At 29.9% G+C, this 23,297-nt stretch overlaps 1 protein-coding gene across 1 annotated transcript; it reads right to left on the bottom strand.

The window, feature by feature from the left end:
- Window positions 1–1,604: 1,604 nt before the first annotated feature.
- LOC111631781 (inaD-like protein) lies at window positions 1,605–20,864 on the bottom strand. Its single transcript, XM_023376090.1, has 10 exons — window positions 20,776–20,864; window positions 16,119–16,299; window positions 9,786–9,892; window positions 7,016–7,099; window positions 6,806–6,932; window positions 6,648–6,726; window positions 4,053–4,083; window positions 3,860–3,979; window positions 3,496–3,662; window positions 1,605–2,472 (listed from the first exon to the last, which is right to left on the bottom strand). The coding sequence occupies exons 2-10, from the start codon at window positions 16,261–16,263 to the stop codon at window positions 2,220–2,222; spliced, it is 1,113 nt and encodes a 370-aa protein (XP_023231858.1). The 5' UTR covers window positions 16,264–16,299; window positions 20,776–20,864; the 3' UTR covers window positions 1,605–2,219.
- Between the last annotated feature and the right edge of the window lie 2,433 nt (window positions 20,865–23,297).

The following is a 23,297-nucleotide window of genomic DNA, read 5'->3' as shown; positions in this document are numbered from 1 at the left end:
CCCTGTACATCATACTTTTCCTGATAACGATAGAATTATGCCGGTTATCTATGTAATTCCACTCGGGGGAGAGGGAATTTTAAATTGAAATCACGTGACTTCCGGTCCAGACTGGAAGTTCGTATACAGTTCTCGAGATTAACGAAGGACAGAGAGAAAAATGGAAGGACCCAAATATCTAAATTACTATTTAATATTTTCGATGTGAGGAATTTTTATACCGTATCGATCGTCTATAAAGCATTTACTCTATATACTAATTTATACAATTATAATGTATGACTGACCGTTTCACGTTATTTAATGAAATTCAGGCATACGTGAAGTAGTTATATATTTAAATTAATGTAAATTTATACAGCGAAGATTTAACTAAAGAGAAGCTGAATAATTCTTGTTAATAATTTTTGAAAGCTTAACAATTTGTTATGTTAGCTTTGATACTTCTATAACTCTGATATTTTTCTACTTCATCTGCTTCCGTTATTTCTTCCTCTTTCCTTTATTATTATTATTATTATATTCTTTTCCCCCATCCGTTCTTCGTGCTTTGTTGATTTTATTTCTCTTTCCAACATTTTTTCTTCTCTTTCTCTCTCTCCATACTTGATTCCTGTTCGTCAATATCGATTATAAACTTTTATTTATTTCATTATTTTTTAATTACCATCACGTCCTTCTTCCTATCTTCTTATTTACTTATTTCTTATTTATATTCCTATCTTCTCATTACTTTAAACCTTCATTTCTTAAATGATTTTTTTTCATGTCATCATCATTTCTTCTTCCTTATCTATCCATTTTCTTATTGTTTATTAATTTAACGACTTTTCATCTTCATCATCATCAGCTATTCTGCCTTTCTTCCATATTTATTTTCCCATTACCTGAAGGAACTTCTCTTAATTTCCTGTTTCGTAAATTAGTCTCAGAAGTAACATCTCGATATTACTCTTTGCTTTTTCTTTATTATTAATTCTTCCATGTTTTTTTCTCCCCCAATTTATTAAACTTAATCTCAATTATTATTCAGCTTTTCCAACCGAACCGAAAGTTCTTATATAGTTAATCGTGGCCTCCTGCCCTTAATCGGGGCCTCCTGCTATCCATATATAAAACTCTGTTCTCGAGATTTAAAGAGGACAGACAAGCGAACGAACGAATGCCAGTGGGAATTTACAGATCTACAATTTTTGAAAATTACAACCCAATTAAAACAAAACTCGTAAATATTATTACAAGATTACAAGTCCACCTCACAATCTCCCTCCAATCTCGATAAACGAGCCAAGAAAAGCGTTTTTTTTTTTTAAATTTCTCAATGTCTCTCTGTAATCCGACATCTCTCTCTGTAATCCGGATCCTGTCGGACCGGCGAGTGTCGGATTACCAAATTTTGTAAGAATGTCTCTATGTCATATGGACAAGGGATAACACTGAAATTTCACGTGCGCCACCGTGCGGAGTGACGGATTAGCGAGTGACGGACTAGACCGACTACTATACATTAAAATTAAAATAATAAATAAATAAATAAATAACCATCATCTACAAATATTGTTTTAATAAATTTTTATTTAATAATTTAACAGTATATAAATATTACATAAAATTATATCCTTTATATCAAGCAAAAAAGTATAGTATTTTCTCTCATTTTTTTTCTTTGTTTATTATTTCTTAAATTTAAAATTCGACGTTTAACCTACACTGGCAAGGGCCATTATTTTCTTTAAACCTCATACTTTTATGTACAAAATAATTTTATATACTGGCAATAAGGCCCTATTGACTTATCCTTTCTACTCGACACACGTGTATCTTTACGATTTTCCTCACTCTTTACACACTTATCGATGATATAAACGTTTTAAAAATACAATTATATATGTATATATATACGTAAACATTAAATTCTGTTTTATTTTTAAATATATATTTTTGGTTTATAAAACTATTCTTTATTTATTTATATATATATTTTTTTAAAATCCAAAGCTTGGCTTTAGAACAGGAGGCACAAATATATTTCATATTTTGGCACAATATTCATATTAAATGGACAAAAGAAAAACCGAAGCATGTACTGTACTGTACACAGCCAATACACAAGACATATTTATGTATATTATATACAAATAAGGGAAGAGAGAGAAAAACGTAAATTAATATTGCTAATGACACGGAATGAATTGGTATCACTATTCAATGAAGCCGTGTTAGAAACTTGTCACGCAGATACTCGGTAGAAGGGGGTTTTCGGAACCTGCATTACTGAAATCGTCAATTGTGTGAACTTCTTGCTTGTTCGAGTGCATCATTTTAGTATTCTCGGTCACGATACTCAAACGCGATCTTACGCTTGAATTTCTGCTTATATCTTTGGATGGATACCTGTCTGTACCGGGAGGACACACGTTGCTGTTATAATTTGGAAATGCCAAAGAGTAGATATCTTTACTCACTGGAAGACTGTACAGAGAAAGAAAGAAAGAAAAGAATACAATAAATCAATATTAATCGATACAGAACAGCGATTCTCAAGCTTTAGTTCTTCAAACTTCAAGAGTTCAAGAATTGAGGCATGTTTCAAGTAACTTCAAATGAGATTATAATTAAATTTATAGCAGTTACACATTTATCTACGTGTATAAACTTAGCTTAAGATGTAATACAAGTAAATAACACAATAAATAATTAAAGAATTGGCCCTTCCGTCTTATGGGAATGCCAATTTTCTTTTTCTTTTTTTTTCATTTCGAAAAGGGATCCACAGACTTAAAAAGATTGAGAATCGCTGGTATATAAAATATAAAACAATTGGAATTAATTAATTAATTATTAAACAAATAAGAGAAATTTTTCGGTCGTGGAATGAAGTAAAAAACACGATACGTTAAAGTCAAACGCATTTGTTCTACTGATTGGTTGCAATCGTACAGACGTAATATTCGGAGAAGCAATTGATTGGTCGAATTTACTATTTAAAATATTTTAGTTAATTTGTCAGATTTAGTTAATTTAAAATACCCAATCAAAAATAAAGAATTCAAATGAGAAAAATTATAATGTCAAGCCTCGATATAGTGGACTCCTAAACGGCGCCATAAATAATAAAATATTTATGTACACCATCCATTTATATTTTCTATAAGCCACGTTACTATATATAATTTTTTATCTCTGCTGTACTTCACCGCCACACTCGATTTAGTGCCAATTTTGAAGGTGGCGTTAAATCGGGGTTCGAACGTATTTATGGATATTTTTTTAAAAACATATTCGATTATAACTTTATTACTATTATTATTTATATATTAATTGAATTTAATACTCTCATCATCAAGTCTTTCACGTTCGAAATTATCGATATAACGTCACTACAGTGTCATAATGTAATAAAATTCGATCGATTACAAGAATGAATCATATCTTTAACGTTTCATTGAAGCCATCTTATCTCTGCCTTATTAATTTACATTATTTTATACGAACCTAGGCCTTTGTGTCTGCAATTTTTCCTTCGATATCCCGGTATAAGACGACCAGGTGCTGGTACGTGTCCTTAAAAACTGTTGCGCTTTCCTTCTCGCCCACTCTTGAATCGCTTGCGTTAAATGCGGTACACGTCCCAGTAAGAGAACTATATTACCGTCTAACTGCTATAAAAAAACATATTTAGAAAGAATTTTACGTGAATAATTTAAGAATTTACACTATTCGAAATAACGACAGTATGGTAAAAACAATGGGAGAGTTATCTAGCAAAGAGGCTTTAACACAGCTGTATAAACGAGCCAATGGGCTAATTTTTTTGAAAAAAATGTTTTAAAATCACTTGATAAACATCTTGACTTACCTGCAGCATGTGAGCCACATCCTTCTGATTGCTTTCACGAACGTTATGTCCATTAATCTCTAGAATCTGATCTCCCTGAAGAATTCTCCTACCGTGTCTAGCAGCTATACTACCTGGCTGCTAGAAGTTTATATATAATAATTATCATATATATTTCAAATACCAGAGGCCATTAGTTTGTATAGTAACTTACCACGTATGTTATAAACACTCCACATCCATTTCTGTAAGGAAAAAGGAAAAGGAAAAAATAGGGGAGAAGAAGTTAGCAAATTATAATTATATATTTATCTAGATTAACTAGTGTGATAAGGAATTATGGATAAAGTAGTAGTGATGTTAAAAAAATAATAATGTGGTGATAGTGACAGTTCGGATCAATTTTATTTGTACTTGTATCTGATATCAGAGGCTAAGTAAATATATTCTGAAGTCATCAGCAGTTTTCTGTCAGATATTTTTCTATATATATATATATAAGAGGAGGGGAAAAACTGGTTTAGAAAATTTCTCGCATCGTTTTCTAACGGATATTCCAATTTTAAAGGTAAAAATATAATTTATTACATTAAATTAGTGATCAAGCATCCCCTTGAGTCTTCTATCTCCCCCTTGAGGGCGGTAATAGATTCAAGGGATGATGGAATTACTGATTTAATGTAACAAGGGGATTCAAGGGAGTGCTGGAATCACTGATTTATTGGAAAAATGGGATTTAAAGGGTGATGGAATCACTGATTTACACCTAATGTAACAAGGGGATTCAAGGAGATGCTGGAATCACTGACTTATTGTTACAAGAGGATCCAAGGGAATTCTGAAATCACTGATTTAATGTAACAAGGGGATTTAAGGGTGTGATGAAAGGCAAGGGAAACAAAAATTCATTTTGAAAAAATATATAGCCTATATATAAGAAATTTATGCACTAATAGGGGAAGGTCCGGAAAGTTCACAAAACACTGCATTAAAATGCTTAAAATTGAAACAAATTTTAATTTTTAGATTATATAACGAGAAACGTTTGATAAATGATAAATTAGAGAAATGTAATGGATATTTAATACAAGAGAAAGGGTGAAAATGATTCTATTTTCAAAATTTTTTGCATGCAAAGAGTAAAAATAGCTAATTTGTTTATAATAAAACTGATATTTTTATGTTATTGTATAGAATCTATGGTGAAATGCCAGTCCGTATGCCCGTCCAACGCTAACGGAAGAAAACTGATAACAGAAATAATGATAAAAAAAAATAAATAAATAAGACTTTAAAATCAAATTATTAGAATTATTTTTTTAGAATCTTTTGTGTATAATTTACATTTATTATATACTCGTTCAGTTTCTCCTCAGTCTACTGTATTGTATTAATCTATATACTTATATTGTGTTTCAGATTCTCGTTATAACTAACATATAAAGAGATGGATGAGGTATTTAATATAAGAGAAATTCCATCGTCTATGGCTTTATTCGAGTGATAAATATAGCTTTATTACGTGACAAATATGCCTACATTTATGTCTGCATCTAACATGATGCAGCTCATTTATAGTTTATATAACGATCTCTTACATCATCCTTCTAGGAGTAAATAAATATAGCCTAAAACAGCTTAATAATTATTTCTAATATAATTTTTTAGTTAAACTATTTTAAAAAGTTGTGATCTTCTAAAGACAACGTCGATTCGTTCTCTAATTGGTTAAAATCTGTTACAACGTAATTAAGAGGCGTGAATATTTAAATTATGGACTGCGCTACGATTGGTTGAATTTCCTTTCTTCTAAATACAACGTCGATTCGTTCTCTAATTGGTTAAAATCTATTATAACGTAATTAAGAGGCGTGAATATTTAAATTATGGACTGCTCTACGATTGGTTGAATTTCCTTTCTTCTAAATACAACGTCGATTGGTTCTCTAATTGGTTGAAAGATTTTATAACGTTAATAGGAGGCGTGAATATTTAAAAGCGTATTACATGATATAAATAAAGCATTAAGTAATATTACGTGACGCATTTAACGCGTAACATTAAGGAGCGTTACGCGTCGTGTTAAATGTTAACTATAGCAATTAAGTCACGTTAACTTTACATAAGGCATAACGTTACCCTTTCACAGTTAAACTTTTATCACCGAAGCTTCGCGTCGCGTCTCGTCGCGTCGTAAACCAATATGGCGCCTCTTTTCAAAATTTCGTTATTTCGCGCTAAACTGTACAAATAAGGTTAATTACGCAATAAAGAGCACACAAAATTAAAATTATATTAATTAATATTATTACAACTAAGTTATTTTTAGAACAAATTATAATTTTTCTTCCGTCGCATGCGTTACGCGATCGTAAAATTAAATTTGCTATAGTAAACGTATAAATTAAAAAAATAATAATTAAAACTTTCACTTATAACTCTGAATTATTTCGTTTGTACGAAAATTTTGGTAATTTTAAATCAACTATTTGCTTATAATCACTTATTCACTCTACGCGAAAGCGGCGCGCATCATCGCATCCTTACGCGGCGCGTCGCGACGCCATATTATTGTTTTTACAATGTATATGAAATATTTGATGAAACCCTTATATCAATCTCGCATCCTTCCATTAACCTGTAAGGATATAGAGTACGATAGACAGAAAAAAAATCAAAATAGGCCTATTTAACCATTAATTTTACTACTATACGTATTTCTCCCTCGTAAAATATAAATTTATTCATCGTAAATTAATATTTTAACTAATTAATAATATTTAAACTAAGAAATAACGAAATTACTCACGTTCTCTGCACGATACTAACACCAAGTTGGTCCTTAATACTACCTTTCCTTAATTCTACTGTTATAAATTTCGAAGGATCTATAAGAAGAAAGGAAATTTACTTACATTTATAACAGTAAAAAACTAAAAAAAAATTATATTTTAAAAACAATTTTACCACTTAAAGTCGTAAATAGAGTCTGAGGATTTTCCCTGAGTATTAAAAGACGTACGGGAGAGCAAGCTTCACGAAGTAATTTGACCGAATTTACAGACGTTACGTCCCTTAAAGATGCATCGTTAACCTATTTAAATATTATAAAAATACAGTTTTTATTTATTTATTTATTTTTTAAAGAAAATTCTAATTATAAACATCGATACCCACAGCTAGAAGGACGTCTCCACGTTTCAATCGACCGTCCTTATAAGCTGCTCCATCTTTATGTACTTCAGTTACGCAAACTTGCTCCTGTACATACAATAACAGACAAACAAACCGAATAAATTTTAAAAAATAAAAGAAAATAAAATTTAAATTAAGTCATTAAAATAATTTGCCATTAAGAATAATAAGTAAATCGATGCTCTTTCCATCTCTTAACCTACTTACTTCATCGTTAATTAAAGTGATTTCTTGAATTTATTTCGGTATTATTTTTATTTTTAAATTAATAAAAATATTATAAACTTAATTATTATTATTATTATTATTTTTAATTAGTTTTTTTAATTACTTTCACGGTTGTTATACAGAGAGAAAGTATAGAAAATGACCTTCCTTCCCCTCGTGATTTTTACCCCTTGTTGTTCCCCTTGTTTGAAGCTTAATAACTGTTATGATTTTAGTCGAAAATTTCTGAAATTTTGCATGGAGGTTTGTTTATTAGTGGGATTGATGCTATTAAATTTTGGTGGTGAAAGATCGAGGGAGTGGGGAGATAATGGGGGTCGTGTGTATCTCCAATAGGGTCGGACTTAATGACGATTTTATTCGTTATTATCATTTATAATTTCTTATAAAACTCATCCCTACCTTCAGAATTAATCACTTTGCTATTTTATAATAGTTTAAAAAGTTTTTGGCAAGTGTCCGTTTTGGGCAGGTGATTTTTTTTAACATGGAAGATCGCTGCGCTCCCGTTTAGGCAGGTTTCCCGTTTAATTAAGGTTAGGTTCCGCCTTGGACAGGTTTTACTGTATTAATTTTCTTTTTAAATTCGTTTTTATAGCTACTTTTATTGGCTTTTTTAAACATTAAACCGTGCGAAATTAAGTTAATGTTCGTGTTAATTTTAATAAATTACGTTTTGACATCTCAAACTTGTAAAAAATTTACAAATTTTTGCACTTTGTCTTCATTTTATATCTGTAAATTTAATTATGTAAATTATAATCGTAAATAATTAGTAAATAAACAAGGTTTAACAGCTGTAGTTAATTTCTACAATTGATTTAAATCATAAAAACTTAATAGAGAACATTTACTAACATAAAATTAGAAAAAAAAAGACACTAAACGAAATTCTTACTGATTTTTTCGTCTTTAGCAAGAAAAATTTGCTTTGAATAACAGTAAATTAGCATGTTTAATAATGCTGATTTACTTCGGAAACATGATAAATGCGCGCTATACTTAATGAAATAGTTGAATTATTTAATAAAAAAGAATGCTGCAGATGCATTAACAAATCAAAGAAAACATTACACTAAAAGTATGTTAAAAAATGAAAGATCATTTACGTTCAGTGTATAGTTTTAAAATGTTAATAAATAAGCAACACTCATAGATTTTAATGTGTTAAGAAAAGATCCATCAGATGAAGGAAACGAAGATTCTGATGATAAATACTTTAGCCAGTTAGATTAGGGAGTACGCTAGTTTTAACATCCTTTAAAAGACACTTAGATTCATATATTCAGGTATATTAAGATATAAATCGTCAAAAAGTACTTATTTAGTAATAAAATATACACAATGGTATACCTGAACAAGCATGCCAGTTTAGTATACCTGAACGTGTGTAGCTTGCTTAAATCTTCCATCGATTCTTTTCTAATTGTTAAATTAACAAATTATACAAACCTCATACAACAAAATCAATTTACTTAATTGAAAAATATCTATTTTTCTTAATAATTTCGTTAATTTCAATTATTTTACAGTATAACTTCGGTAAATATTGGGTATAGAAGATAAACGTTCAAAATCTACGAAAAAGTAATTGCTTGTTATACAGATTTATAGAGAACAAACTGATCGAAGTAAAACTCTGTATGAATTGATTTAGAATTAAACTAATTGCTGAGAAGGTCATTTGTTTGATTTATCTCATAACTTCAGCTTAAATTACTTTAAAGCTATTGATCTTGCATTCTTCTTGCGGATATCAGTAAACAAAATAGGCTAATATCTACAATATTGGCGTTATTCTCCTCGCATTTCCACTAAAAATGGATACAAATGAATGTTAGCTACGTACTAAATCAATACATACATCAAGACTTACAAAAATGTAATTTCTTCCATACGAGAATCGAACCCGTACCTTCAGCAGAACGAAACATATTTTACATTTTAAAAACAAATATAAAGTTTAATTGGGCTGCAATTTGAAAAAAATTGTACACCTGTAATTTCCCGTCTGTCTGTCTGTCTGTCTGTCCTCCTTTAACCTCGAGAACGAGTTGAAAACCGAGACCAGATGTGGAAAGATTAGGTGTATGAGTTTACGATTAAGCATACATAAACTACCAGTTTGGACAGAAAGTCACGTGGGTTGAAAACAAATAAACAATGCCAAGAAAGTCCAGCAACACTCAAGCTTTCTATTTATTAATTTATAAAGATTTAACAAGTTTATTAATGATTATAAACGATATTACCAGTTATAATCAAGAAATTTAACGAAAAGGGATGTTTATATACAATATAAATCAACAAATTCTCTTTAAAAAATGCCGAAACGATCATTAACAGCAGTCATTATCCTTACAAATGATACATAAATCAACAATTAAAAAATAATAATCAAATAATTAATGATTATTCCGTAAAGAAGCTCGCAACATGCAAAACTATCGATCGATAAAGAGAATTTTTAAAGAATTAATTTTAAATTTATTTATTTTAAAATATATATATACATAATACTTACCAAATAAGTATCGTTACCTCCAGCGATGCTAATACCTAATTCGGATTTTTTATCTTTTTTTAATACAATTGTCGTCTCTACGAAGTCTTGAATGTTACTCAGAGCATCTGGAGCAAACGGAAAAAAAAATTCTTTTATCGATTTTAAAAACTAAAAATAAAAAAAAAATGAAAGAAAACAGACTTCACACGTCTTCATTATAATTTAATCAATGGAGCTTTCGTCAGTTTGTATATCCTTTTTTTTTAATTTAGTAAATAAATATTTAATCGTTCCCTTCCCTGCTATTGGTGTAAGAAGTGGGATTTCTCAAAAATACACTATATAACCTGATGAGTTCCTTGTGTGTAGACAATAAAGATGGTTTATGTCTACAAAAGTCTGTCTTGGTTTCTGAGTTATTAACAGGAATGTCTTATCTTCTGCAGATGATTTCCTTCATTACAAGGGCCCACCGGTGGCCGAGTGGGTAAAACAACTGAAAACTGGTAACTTGTGGGTTTGCATTTGGTCAACGGGTTGGTCATGTGGAGTTTTTCGGGTTTTATTCACGTTGGACCCTTTGTCGTGCTGCCATAATCAAATAAATCAAGCGAAATCAAGATAGAACTTTGGTTTCGTAAGGTGACGTGAACAGTTATGTTTCGTAGATAGACCTTCAGAACTATGAAACCAAACATTTATGGACCTGTGTTGATATAAACTATTGTGTACACATGACGAACTCATTCCTGATGTTATGCCGTGTATTTTTGAGACACCCTGTATAGTGAAGAAGTATTCAAATGCGGACTTTATCAGTAACGTTATTGCTGTGTATCTTATAAAGTTCGATGGTAATTTATGTTAATATGTGTCTACCAAGTTACGTATTCAGTATGGAAGATTAGAGTGACTACATTTCATATGATAAGCTGCAGAGGAGAGTGTTGTCAAGCAGTGAGATGTAATAACCTAGCAGCAACCCCTCGAAAGCCTGGTATGGAGCCCTGTTGGAGTGACCCTTTTTGCTCTTTATGAAGTCCCTAATTACCATATCAATTTAAAAGATCAGACTAACATATCCCTCTTATAATGGAAGGTCTTTGACAAGTATTAGAAGACAACAAGACAACACGTGAATATGAATATATGAATTTTTATGATAGAATTTTACGTGACACCTCACAAAAGCAGCTGCTGAACGAATATTTATTTATTTATTTATAAGTATATCAATAATATATTCATACATTCGAACGATCTTCGAGGAAGCAAATGTTCGATAAAAATCGAAACACATCAACTTGTGTTTACATGTTTATGTCACGTAGAATTAAAAATAAATTTTTATCGAAAAATCTAAGTATTTCTTGTTGAATTTGGTTTACTGCTGTTGTATCAAACATCGATACAAATATTCTGTATAAAAATCTAGATTCAAAACACGTAAGATAAGTCTTATGTTCAATGATTGAACCCAAACATATTAAACCCATTGTTTTAATCCTGTTCTTATTTACGAGGGATGTAGTTAAAGTAATACAAAAGTGGGCACAACTTTTTTATTTACTGACATAGATCGTTCAAATTCTACTTGTTGGTAGAGTAAATCTTCCTCTACACATAGATGCTACTCAATACACATTACAAGCAGTGCATTTGCGCCATTTTTGAACCCAACTCTGAAATCCTCTATGAAATAACGGTCCACCTACAAGCCAGGATCTGGCACCTTCTAACTTCCACTTCTTCAGTCTATTGAAGGACAATCTTTGGGGACAAAAATCTTATGATACAGATGGAGTGAAATTGGTTGTGAAAAAGCGAATACAATAGTTCACATCTGAATTTTTTCATACAGAATTACACAGTTGGGTTCAACGATGATGCAAATGCATTGCTTGTAATGGAGACTATGTTGGTTTTGGTACCGTATCTTTGTATAGAGGAAGAATTACTTTATTAACAAGTAGAATTTGAACGATCTATGTTAGTAAATAAAAAACTTACGCCCACTTTTGCATTACTTTAACTACATCCCTCGTATATAAGAACAGGATTCAAACAATGGGTTTAATATGTTTGGGTTCAATCATTGAACATAAGACTTATCTTACGTGTTTTTGAATCTATTTCAATGTTCTATTTGATTATTTTTACCATTCAATCAGCCTATTTTAGTAAAACATTTTAAATCTACCCTTTAATAATTGGGTATAATCTTTAATATCTTATATTGATGCATCCTCTAAATCCATAGAGACTGTAATTAACTCTGTCTTCTCTACTATTTTCCATGATTTATATATTTTACAGAAAGAAAAACTCGAGAAAGGAGTAATTATACAGTAGAATCTATATAATATACAGCAATATATAGATCCTATACGTGATATATACTATACATAGACTTCACGATAATTATATGCATAGTACTGTATTGACTTTTATCCCATTTTGTAGAAAGCCAAATAAAATAAGGATAATATAATTTATCTGTATATAACTTATATTAAATTATTTACTTATATAAAAAGGCAAGGTCATATTGATTACAAAAATATTTTTATTTTTATTACTGTATATAAATATTTTATAATGCATCATTTGTATTAACTTGTATAAATATTTCGTGAAATAATTTAATATTTCTTAAATCTTATGCAAATACAGTAGAGCGTCGATTTTCCGAATCAATTGGGGACTGGGGTTGTTCGTATAACTGATATTTCGGATAACCGATTTATGTACGAAAAAATTGTTTAACGTATCCGATGTTAAAATTTTTCTCCGTTGCGTGTCGCTTTGCGTTGAATTTTCGTCGATGTTAAGCCTAACAAAGACTATTGTATCGTTAAAAATTATTTTTTTATTTTGTACAAACAAAATAAATATATTGAAAAATATAAAAATAATAAAAAATTATACTTCAGATGTTAATTTAGTATCAAAAATGTAAGATATTTGAGTAGCCCAAGACATAGCCAAAGATTGAAGTGCCACAGCACTGGCGAAAATTTAAATTTGCCGACTGGAATTCTTTCGGATGATTGACGTTTCGGATGATTGACTTTCGGAAAATCGACGCTCTACTGTATTTAATAACATAGAATTATTAACCAACATTAAACTTAAAACGTATTAATTTGTTTTGAAAAAACTATCTTTAATCTTATTATTTAACATTTTTCGAAGAGAATAAGATATTTTGAGTGAAAATAAGAAAAATTTTACATTTGAAAACAGTCACTAAATATATCAAGCAGAGGAAAAGCCCAAAGTGGAGTATATCAAGTGGAGGAAGAGCCCAAAGTGGAGTATATCAAGTGGAGGAAGAGCCCAAAGTAGAGTATATCAAGTGAGAATGTGCCCAAAGTGGAGTATATCAAGTGAATGATAATCCAAAATAGAGTATATGAAGTGGAACAAGAGCTCAAATAAAAATACTGTACAGTATATCAAATGGGCCAAGGGAACAAAGTAGTGTATAGTAGACTTTTTAGGTCCATTATGCATTACTTAGTGCTCTTGCCCCTATTAGATACATTAATCTTTCTTGCTATAACTTTATATCTCTACATTTTAAAATTAATATTGATATTTATATAAATAAAAAATACAAAGCTTAAAATATGCATATATATATAGAAACTCTTACTATCTATTTATATATATATTTAGTAGAAAGAAAAATTCAATCTCAAAATGGAAATGGTTCATGGAGAAGCAAAGGTCAATCTGCCATTTGCAAATATAAAAGGGAATTGATTGTTGAGGTACTCAAACACTTCTCTGAGGTAATAAGGAATTGCATCGTATTGGTGGAGGTGAATCTGTATAGCACACTTTGTTTCTTGGAACCAAAACACAGAACAAGCTTGCTCCACACCTGTGAAAGCAGCCATTTTGATACTGGCTGATCGCACTGAGGTGTGCGAAAGTTTATGTGAATGAAACTTGATGTGTATGGCTAACTTTTTGCATTTAAAAATATTGTACACGCCCTTTGATAAAATTTTTATTCTCCTGCAAAGTTAATGATTAATTTAACAAGAAATAAAAGTAGGCGGAGTTTCATATCTGTTTCTGCCCATTTCTATCTTGTTATCCAATCATCGTTAAGACCCAACCTTCTTCATTAAAAATATTTTATTCGTTATATAACATATATATCACAGAGAACCTCTTATATTCTTAGAATTTTTTTTTAAATATTAGGTTACAATAAATGAATATAAACAAATCTAAAACTCATACTTAAAGCTTTAATGCTATTTGCTATTCTTCTCTCATATTTAACGAAGATTTCTAATTAATAAGCGTACAAAATGAATATTAAAATAAACAAAAGGAAGTTTATATTATTAGATACGAATATATTATATCTAATAATAAATTTTCGTTTTATTTTTTCTTCTCGAATTCGTTCATTTTCTTAAAAGTAATCTTTCTTTAATAAATATGCCTTTGGTGTTGACATTATAAACGAAAAAAACGTATTCTTTATCGTCTTTATAACAGGGAAAAAAGTGAAATAATTGAAAAAAAGAACATTCCCATGAGGTATAATGTATATGGTTATAAGGTAAACACTGTTCTTCCAATAAATCTACCGAACTAACATCCTGTACTTGAGTCTACAGAATTATATAACAGTGGATATGAGAGGAAATTGATGAACATAAAATGTTTAGAATCTTACTTTTATATATAGATTTTCTTCTATAGAGAGTTCTTTGAAAAAATCTTAACCAATACCAAAGCATATTATCCAATTCAAAAAGTCTATTTTAGATATTGAATTGAAATTTTGCTGCAAGCAAACTTTAAAAAGTACAATTTTCGTTTTCTGAGACTAGATTAAATCAATAGTTGCATGTTTTATAATATTAAAAAAAGTTAAATTTGGCTTTTAAATTTTACCAGAATTATGTTTATTAACTTCAAAAAGGTTTATATATTTTGTTATTAAAAACATGTGAATGTTATGAGAAGTTATAATTGGGGAAACTGCTGCCATCTTTGATTCGGATCCGTTATAACAGATATGTGCGGATCCTCACAACAGAAAGGTTCCTTCAGGTTTCAAATTTGATAAAACTCTAGTGATTTTTAATTAGAAATTCGAATAGAAACATTGTTCTAACTCTGATTCATATCAATTAACGATCCGTTATGGATTATTTGCGGTTTCCTCGCTTTCCTCGCTTTCCTGTATGAGAGATCCGGGTTCGGATTCCATACCATTGGATTCAAACTTGGATTTCTTATAACTTTTCATGGAGGATTCGAGTTGGAGCACCATAAATCAGAATAACAAGCAAAATTTAGGCAGACAACATAATTGGTGTAGAGCTATAGGTGGTCAATACCCACGTGCAATATATATATAATATATGCTTTCGGTTTCATCACGTGAACTTGGCTACTGTTACGTTTTCTTATACTTGAACTGTAGTGCTGGCTGGAAAAGACAAAAATAACAGTCAGAATTTTTTCAGCTTGCCCCTGTAGACCACAAATGATTAATTTCTGGCAACTGGACTGCATTGTTGTTCTTCAATAATTCAATCTATTCCTTAATTTCACATACAGTTTTATATAAGTAATCAATAGCATACCTAATAATACAACATCTACGTAAGGTAAGAATCGTTTAAACAATGGAATTATTCATAGGATCACTTTACCGCGAGAACAATTGATATTGACGATCTTCTTACTCCTGTTAAAGAGACCTCAAGTGAATATCTACCAATAACAATGATCGTGTTATTGCTCAGATAGCTATTGTGACTATTACATTATGTGGAATGCAACGTTGAGGAGCGTATTTATTGTTGCTGGAGTACACTTCACTGAATACGTAGAACAATTACAAGAACGAATTAAATCGAATATCATCACCATCATCAAAAGATTCAGTCAACTTTTATCGCTTGAATATTTTAAAGCTAAAAATCAGTTTAAAAACGTCGAATTTTGTTTGGTAATTAAAATAAAATCTCGTTATAAACAATTCCTGTAAAAATAACAATTAAAATTTATCGAATAATAACGATTTTCTACGTAAAAAGATTCTGTCTATTCGCGCGAAGAAGACACCTAATGACGTAAATATCATAATCAACGGATAGATCCATTATTATTATTTTAGGGGGTTGAGCTCGTGTCAAATCGCTTTTTTTTCCTTTTAGTTTTAATCAAGTAAAGTGTTTCGTAACTCGAACAACCCCCCTATTTGTGAAAGTAGACTCGTACCATTTGACGATATTCCATTACGTTGAAGTGTCTTCCTAGCGCGGAAAGACTATGATTTTATTATTAGAATTGTGTAGTTTTATATCTCACTTTTAGTCGAAACTGGAGTAATGGCGTGACAGGGGGATAAATGACTGTCAACTGTCAACGGACTGTCTGGTAACAAGACAACATGATAAGGATTATCGGTATCTTCTTCGCAATATAAACTCTCTTCTGATTCTAGCTGAGACATGATCTTCGGTTCGAAAACATTTCAAAAATCCTTAATCTGTAAAACAATAACATAAGAAAGGTTTTATTTGAATATAAAACAAAAAAAAATTATACTTTAAGTCGGTTTAGCGTCATAAACAGCATCGTCCTTGTAAAGTATTATGAGATGCACACAAAACAGCCTGCAAACTGCGACCATTTTCATGTTTCCCACCATTGTTTAGAGGTTTAATTTTATATTTAAAAAAACAAGCAACATTGTTGCTGGACTTTGCTGACGTTCTTTATTTGTTTTTATTTCTAACAATTGCTACCATCACACCTTTATACACGTAAGTTTTCAGATAGGTTCTGAAGGTATTAAGGGAATTTGAACCATATCTCCCGAACCAATATTCTGAATTTCCTGAAAATTTCTAGAAACATTTCTCCCTAATACACAAACCTCCCTGCCAAATTTCAGAATTTTTCGACTAAAGGCACAGGAGTTATTAAACTTCAAAATGGGGGAATAAAATTGTGCCGGCTACACACATTCGTATAGGAAAAAAAACAGAATTTCTTTTTGCACTTCTCGACGTTTCAAGGTCCCCCACTGGTCCAAAAATGTAAAACTGTAACTTTATAATGCTAAAATCGTGTAAAATTTGTTCGGTTTCTGTTTTATTTAAATATTATTTAGACAAAAGAATTTTAAGTCAATCTATTGTTTAGTTAACTACTGTAGAAAACGTCGCATTTAATAAAACCAGCTATTCGTTCGGTGAAAAATTCGATTATAAGAAATAAAAACTCTTTTCTAGTAACTTTAAATCCATTTAAAATAAGGTTTTAAAATAAAACCTTTCAGGAACCTAAAATCATCTCTAATAAAAATCCTATAGCCATTATACTGTATATATATATACATTTATTAATTTTTGCTATATTAAGCGCTGAAAATATGGACAATTCAGCAATAAATTCTTTAATTTTTGCCATATTAAGTACCAAAAAATGAATAAAATTCGACCATAAATTCCTTAATTTTTGCCATATTAAGTACCAAAAAATGAATAAAATTCGACCATAAATTCCTTAATTTTTCTCACATTAAGTACCGAAAAAACAGAAACAAAAATCGATATTAGGTACGACTTGAAGCATTTTTTTTTATTTATATAAAAATAAATAAATATATTTCCTCCTCAAATGGATTCTTGTTTTACAGATTATTAAGCATTGAAGCTGGAGGAATAATCTTGAAGCAATTAAAATATTAATTATTGAACAAGGTTTATCATTAAAGTAGAGAAAAATTCTCCCTTAAAGTAATTTTACTTTCAATAATAACAAAAATGCATTCAATTAAGTAATCATTTCCTGTTGAATGTTATGTTAAATAAGAAACTGTGATTTAATAACCACAACTTCAACGAGAAATTATCAATTTTCTACAAGCAAATATGTCTTTTTAACACGTCCAACGTTAAATAAATGACTATATATGTTATTTAATCTATATTTAATAAACATAAAATTCAAGCATTGGGTCATTTATTAATTATAAATGTCTAAACTATTCCATTCTATAGAATTTATAGCATTTTTAGAGAAGCTATTTTCACTTTTTTACCACTTATTATACTCGAAAGGTGGAGGACACATGATTTTGGGGGCTTGAATTAAAGACACATAATGGAGCTTCTATTGTAGTATCAAAATTTATTAGAGAATCCACTATGGGCTTTCACTTTTGTCTCCTGAAATCTAGAATTTCCCTAATCTTCTGTCATAGTGAAAGCTCCATTATGGACTTTCACCATAAGCTCATCACGTGTCTCTGGTCTATGTCAGTCGCACACATAAATAAAAGAATTTTATAAATATTTTTACCATTATAACCTCGAAATAACTCTGTTTCCGTATTGTAATGACACTCGAAACAACACAAAAAAGTGTCCTATTTCGAGCAATATATTGGCTATTTTGAAAGTAAATGACATCGTTTACTTTCATGTAAATAAATTACAGAGAAATGAATTATGCAAAACAAAGATATTTTTGAATGTTAATAAAATATTTTCGATCAAATGATAATGAAAGACGAAATTAAATTTAAAAAAAAAAAAATTTTTAAACAGAAAATACATTTTTTAAACATTTGAACAAAGGTTTACAACACATTAACGTCTTTCGTGGAGTTTTATTTCTCCAATTGAAAGTTAAATAATCGACAAATTCCAAGGTTATTTGTTAGAATTTTATAAATAATATACCACAAAATATCTTACACAATTTTCAAATGGCTGATTCTGTTTATAAACGTTTGTTTTTTACTAAAATTATGGTTTAAGAAAGAGAAGGATAAGGAGAAAGAAAAGGAGAAGGAGAAAATAAGGAGGAAGAGGAGGAGGAGAAGGAGAAATTAAGGAGGAAGAGAAGGAGGTGAAGAGAAGGAAAAGGAAAATTATGAGCAAGAGAAAGATGAGGAGAAGAAAAAGAGAAGTGAAAAGAAAGGGAGAAGAAGAAGAAGAGGGAAATGAGGAGAGAAAGAAAAGGAAAAGAAGAAAAGAATGAGAATGATGAGTAAGAGGATGATGAAGAGAGAGTAAGAAAATAGTAAGATTCTCCTTCTCTAGTAAGAATAGTAAGAATGAGAAGAATGAGGAGGAGAGAATGAGAATAAGGAGAAAGAAAAGGAGAAGGAATAGAAAGAAAAAAAAAAAAGAAAATTAGGCGATATTTTCAAACAGTATAAAATGATTTAACAAATTTATTAAATAAAAATGTAAAACATTATCAAAATTAAGTGTTAAATAAGATTATCTTTCTTATAAAAATTCTTTATAAAATTTACAAAAATTTACAATTAAAAAAAAACGTTTCGCTTAGTTATTTATGGTTAATATAAAACAATCATAAAAGTATTTAAAAATCTCGATAAGAAAAATGAAATAATATTGACAGAGTAATACATGAAGGACGACGTCGTTGCTATTATACTATTGTGAGTATATCAAATTATAAAAGTTCGTTTCTTAGATTCATAGTGTAAGTCAATATAGAAGCAACTGTAGACAGACTTTCAATTTATGTCGTCATCATCGATTTTATTTTATTTTTTCTCTATTCAAACAGCTAAAAAGTTTCGAACAGACAACATTACAGATCGCTAGAGTTGATAGAAAAGAGTCAACGAACGTAACGTGTTACAAAGAACTTTGCATGAGTTAAATCAATTTTGTGATTGAATAAAAATAATATATTCAAGCTTAAATTAAATTTTAAAAAAATACATATGTACCGTACATCTCTCGTGTTATGAATGTATTTTCTCTCTATCTCTTGAGGTTCAGCTGTATGTTTGTCTGACTGTTTTCCCCCTTTATTTCTTTCTATTGCTATTTAACTGAGTAAGAAATAATTAATTTAAAGAATTTTTGACGAATTCGCATATTTTTATNGAATTTGTAAATAAATAAATCAACGACTAGTTAAGATCTTACTTTTCTTACTCTGTTGTATATAACAGAGGGAAAATATGGCGATAGGTCAAACATGGCCCTAAAAATTTGTACATTTTTTTGGACTCGGGGGCCTTTAAAACGTCCAAAAATGCAAAAAAATTGGAGGTTTTTCTGTATTTATGGATGTTACTGTAGTGTGTATTTATGTGTGTGTGTGGGGACACAATTATGTTCATCCTCTTTGAAGCTAAATAACTCCTGTGCTATTTGACAAAAATTTCTGAAATTTAGCAGGGAGATTTGAATATTAAGGGCATTAATGCTATTAAATTTTGGTGGTTATAGGTCGAGGGAAAGGAGAGATACAGGTGATCAAGTGTCGCATCTCGAGTGGGATATGATTTTACGCGTTATTAGCATTTATAATTTTTTCTTAAATAAAACTCGTCTCTACCCTAAAAATTAAGAATTTTGCCATTTTATAATAATTAATAATATAAAAAATATTTTTTAAAAATAAAATCGCGTAACAGATGGCGCCACAAACAATTTTAACTCTTGCCTGAAAAGTTATGCAACTCGTTGCAGGATTTTGATTATGATCAATAGTACTAATTTAAATAGATGTAATAATTAATCTAAAGCGGGGGGAAGGGAGTGGCCAAACCTTTCTGAGCCCGCGTGCCATATACTAAGCATAAAGAACAGACTCGTGTTGGTTGGTCGTCTACGTAATTCCGTCCTGGGGGAAATTTTTGAATTGAAGTCACGTGTTTTCCGGTTTGAACCGGAAGTTCTTGTATAGTTAATTGGGGCCTCTTTCTCCTACGATTTTCACATCTTTTTTCGCTTTTCGTCTATCTAATTTCGTTCTGAGATTAAGGAAAGACAGACCGACAAACAGACGACATTAAGAATTTATTGGGCAGCAATTATGAAAAAATTACAGCTGCCCAATAAATAAATAAATCATTAAATATTATTTGAAAGTTTCACTTTCATTTATCAGAATAATTAACAGATTTAACAACTGATTTTATTCCTGGCTCAGTTTATTTAGCAAATTTTTATACTGTAATTACCTGTTTTTTTAAGCTGATAAACTTCATAAATTTAACCAATTAGTGAATGAAATTCTGTTAAGGAACGATCGTAAACAATTATATCAATAAGACAAGTTACACTTAATTTTATAACAATAAAAACAATTGAAATTTATTTTCTTACGCATTAAAAAAATAAAATAATAATAATAATAATATAAAAAAACTGAAAATAATATGCAGGATGGCTCAAAAATCAGTTAACCGTTTTATTTCGTGTGTTATAACACGTATACTTGCGAATGTAAACTGTAAGCTGAATTTAAAAATAAGGCGTTTTTCTATTTAAAAAAAAGGTGGAAATAAGCTTTAAAATTTGATTAGTCAGTCTTTTATTCTTTACAAGGGTTACTGACTTTTGGGCCACCCTGTAATTTAACTGACGAATTTGTTTTAAAGTCTACCTAACTCTGTTATCGACATTAACGAAGAACAGACAGACAGACGGATGGCAGTGGAAATTTACAGGTGTGCAATTTGAAAATTGCATTTTTTTTAACCACGTGTCTAAAATATTTTCAATTTCAAATAAACACGCGATTATTATTTGAAAATTTTCAAATAATTGCGTAAATTGAAACGTATTTTTATAATGGAAATTCATTTAAATGTTAATTTCGAGAGCGTATATATTTTTTTAACCACGTGGTCAAAAACACGTGTCTAAAATATTTTCAATTTCAAATAATCGCGTGCTTATTTGAAATTGAAATTATTTCAGATACGTGTTTTTGACCACGTGGTTAAAAAAATATATACGCTCTCGAAATTAACATTTAAATGAATTTCCATTATAAAAATACGTTTCAATTTACGCAATTATTTGAAAATTTTCAAATAATAATCGCGTGTTTATTTGAAATTGAAAATATTTTAGACACGTGGTTAAAAAAAATGCAATTTTCAAATTGCACACCTGTAAATTTCCACTGCCATCCGTCTGTCTGTCTGTTCTTCGTTAATGTCGATAACAGAGTTNAAAGTTAATAAACTAACAATTTTTTAAAGTATCAAGAAGTAATTTTAAATTGATATTTTTATTAACAAGTTAAATGATTTTAAAAAAATGCCCTAAAAGTCAGTTAACCGGTACGTTAAAGGGTTAACTGTCTTTTCATCCACTCTCCATTAACAAAATTACAATTTTTAATAATAATTAGACATAATTAAACTACATGAAAAGTGATTTCTTTTGTATGTAGTGGATGTCATGTATGTGTGGGGGACATGCACTTTGTAACTTAATAACTCTTGTACCTTTCGACGAAAATTTCTGAAATTTTGCAGGGTGGTTCGAGTATTGGGGGCATTGATGCTACTAAATTTTGATGATTAAAGGTCAAAGGGGTGGGGAGATAGAGGAAGAATCGTGTGTCGTATCTTGAGTGGTGGTGGTGGTTAGTGGTGGGTTAAATTACCTAATTTAGACGAGAATGAATTTATTTTTAAAAATTTCTTTAATCAATTTTTATATAAAACTCTATAAAAATGCCTTTTCAATTGTTTAAATTTATCAAATCGAGTAACGCGAAGCTGTTTACGCTACAAAAAATACAAATTTGAGTTCAATTTAACCTATTTAATACATTAAACGATCTTATTTGAATCGAAATTATTTTATTTTTATGAACTTTATTGAAAAATTTAATATAAAAATCGCTTTTTTTCAAGAGTTTATATCCATAAAATCCTATAAAATCGAGTAATAAGACATTGTTTATGCAGACAGACATAACAAATTGCATTTCAATTTATTTAATATAATTTGATAATTCTGAAATAAAATTACCTTCAAAAAACAATTAATAAAAGCAACGAGTTACGTAACTTTACTGGCAAAAAAGTTAAAATTGTATGTAGCGCCATCTGTTATGAGATTGTAACAAAAACTTTTTATATTATTAATTACTACAAAATGGCAAAAAGACCCATTTGTTTTATAAAATAAAAATGTAAATGTTAGTAACGAGTAAAATCTTCATTAAATCCGACCCCTGTGGAAACGTATCTCGACACCTGTTATGAGATTGTAACAAAAACTTTTTATATTATTAATTACTACAAAATGGCAAAAAGACCCGTTTGTTTTATAAAATAAAAATGTAAATGTTAGTAACGAGTAAAATCTTCATTAAATCCGACCCCTGTGGAAACGTATCTCGACACATGACCCCCTCGACTTTAACCACGAAAATTTTATAATATCGATCCCCCTAATACACAAACCTCCCTGCCAAATTTCAGAAAATTTCGACAAAAGATACAGGAGTTATTGAGCTCCAAATTGGTGAATTAATCGTACCCATCACACACATGTACACTAACATACAAATAAAACCCCCAAATTTTTTTGCACGTTTCAAAGTTCCTTGAGTCCAAAAATGTAGAAATCTTTGGGGTTCATTTTTTGACCGACTGCCATAATTTCCATCTGTTATATATATAGTTCTACACATTCTCACTGTTTCACTGTCTGTCCATCTGCCAGCCCTTTATTAATT

The sequence above is a fragment of the Centruroides sculpturatus genome, unplaced genomic scaffold (genome assembly GCF_000671375.1).
Source record: "Centruroides sculpturatus isolate CEXI.00-Female unplaced genomic scaffold, Cexi_2.0 scaffold758, whole genome shotgun sequence".
Classification (NCBI taxonomy): Eukaryota; Metazoa; Arthropoda; class Arachnida; order Scorpiones; family Buthidae; genus Centruroides; species Centruroides sculpturatus.
The sequence above is the reverse complement of the archived record's forward strand: the minus strand, read 5'-3'. Positions and strand labels throughout refer to the sequence as shown.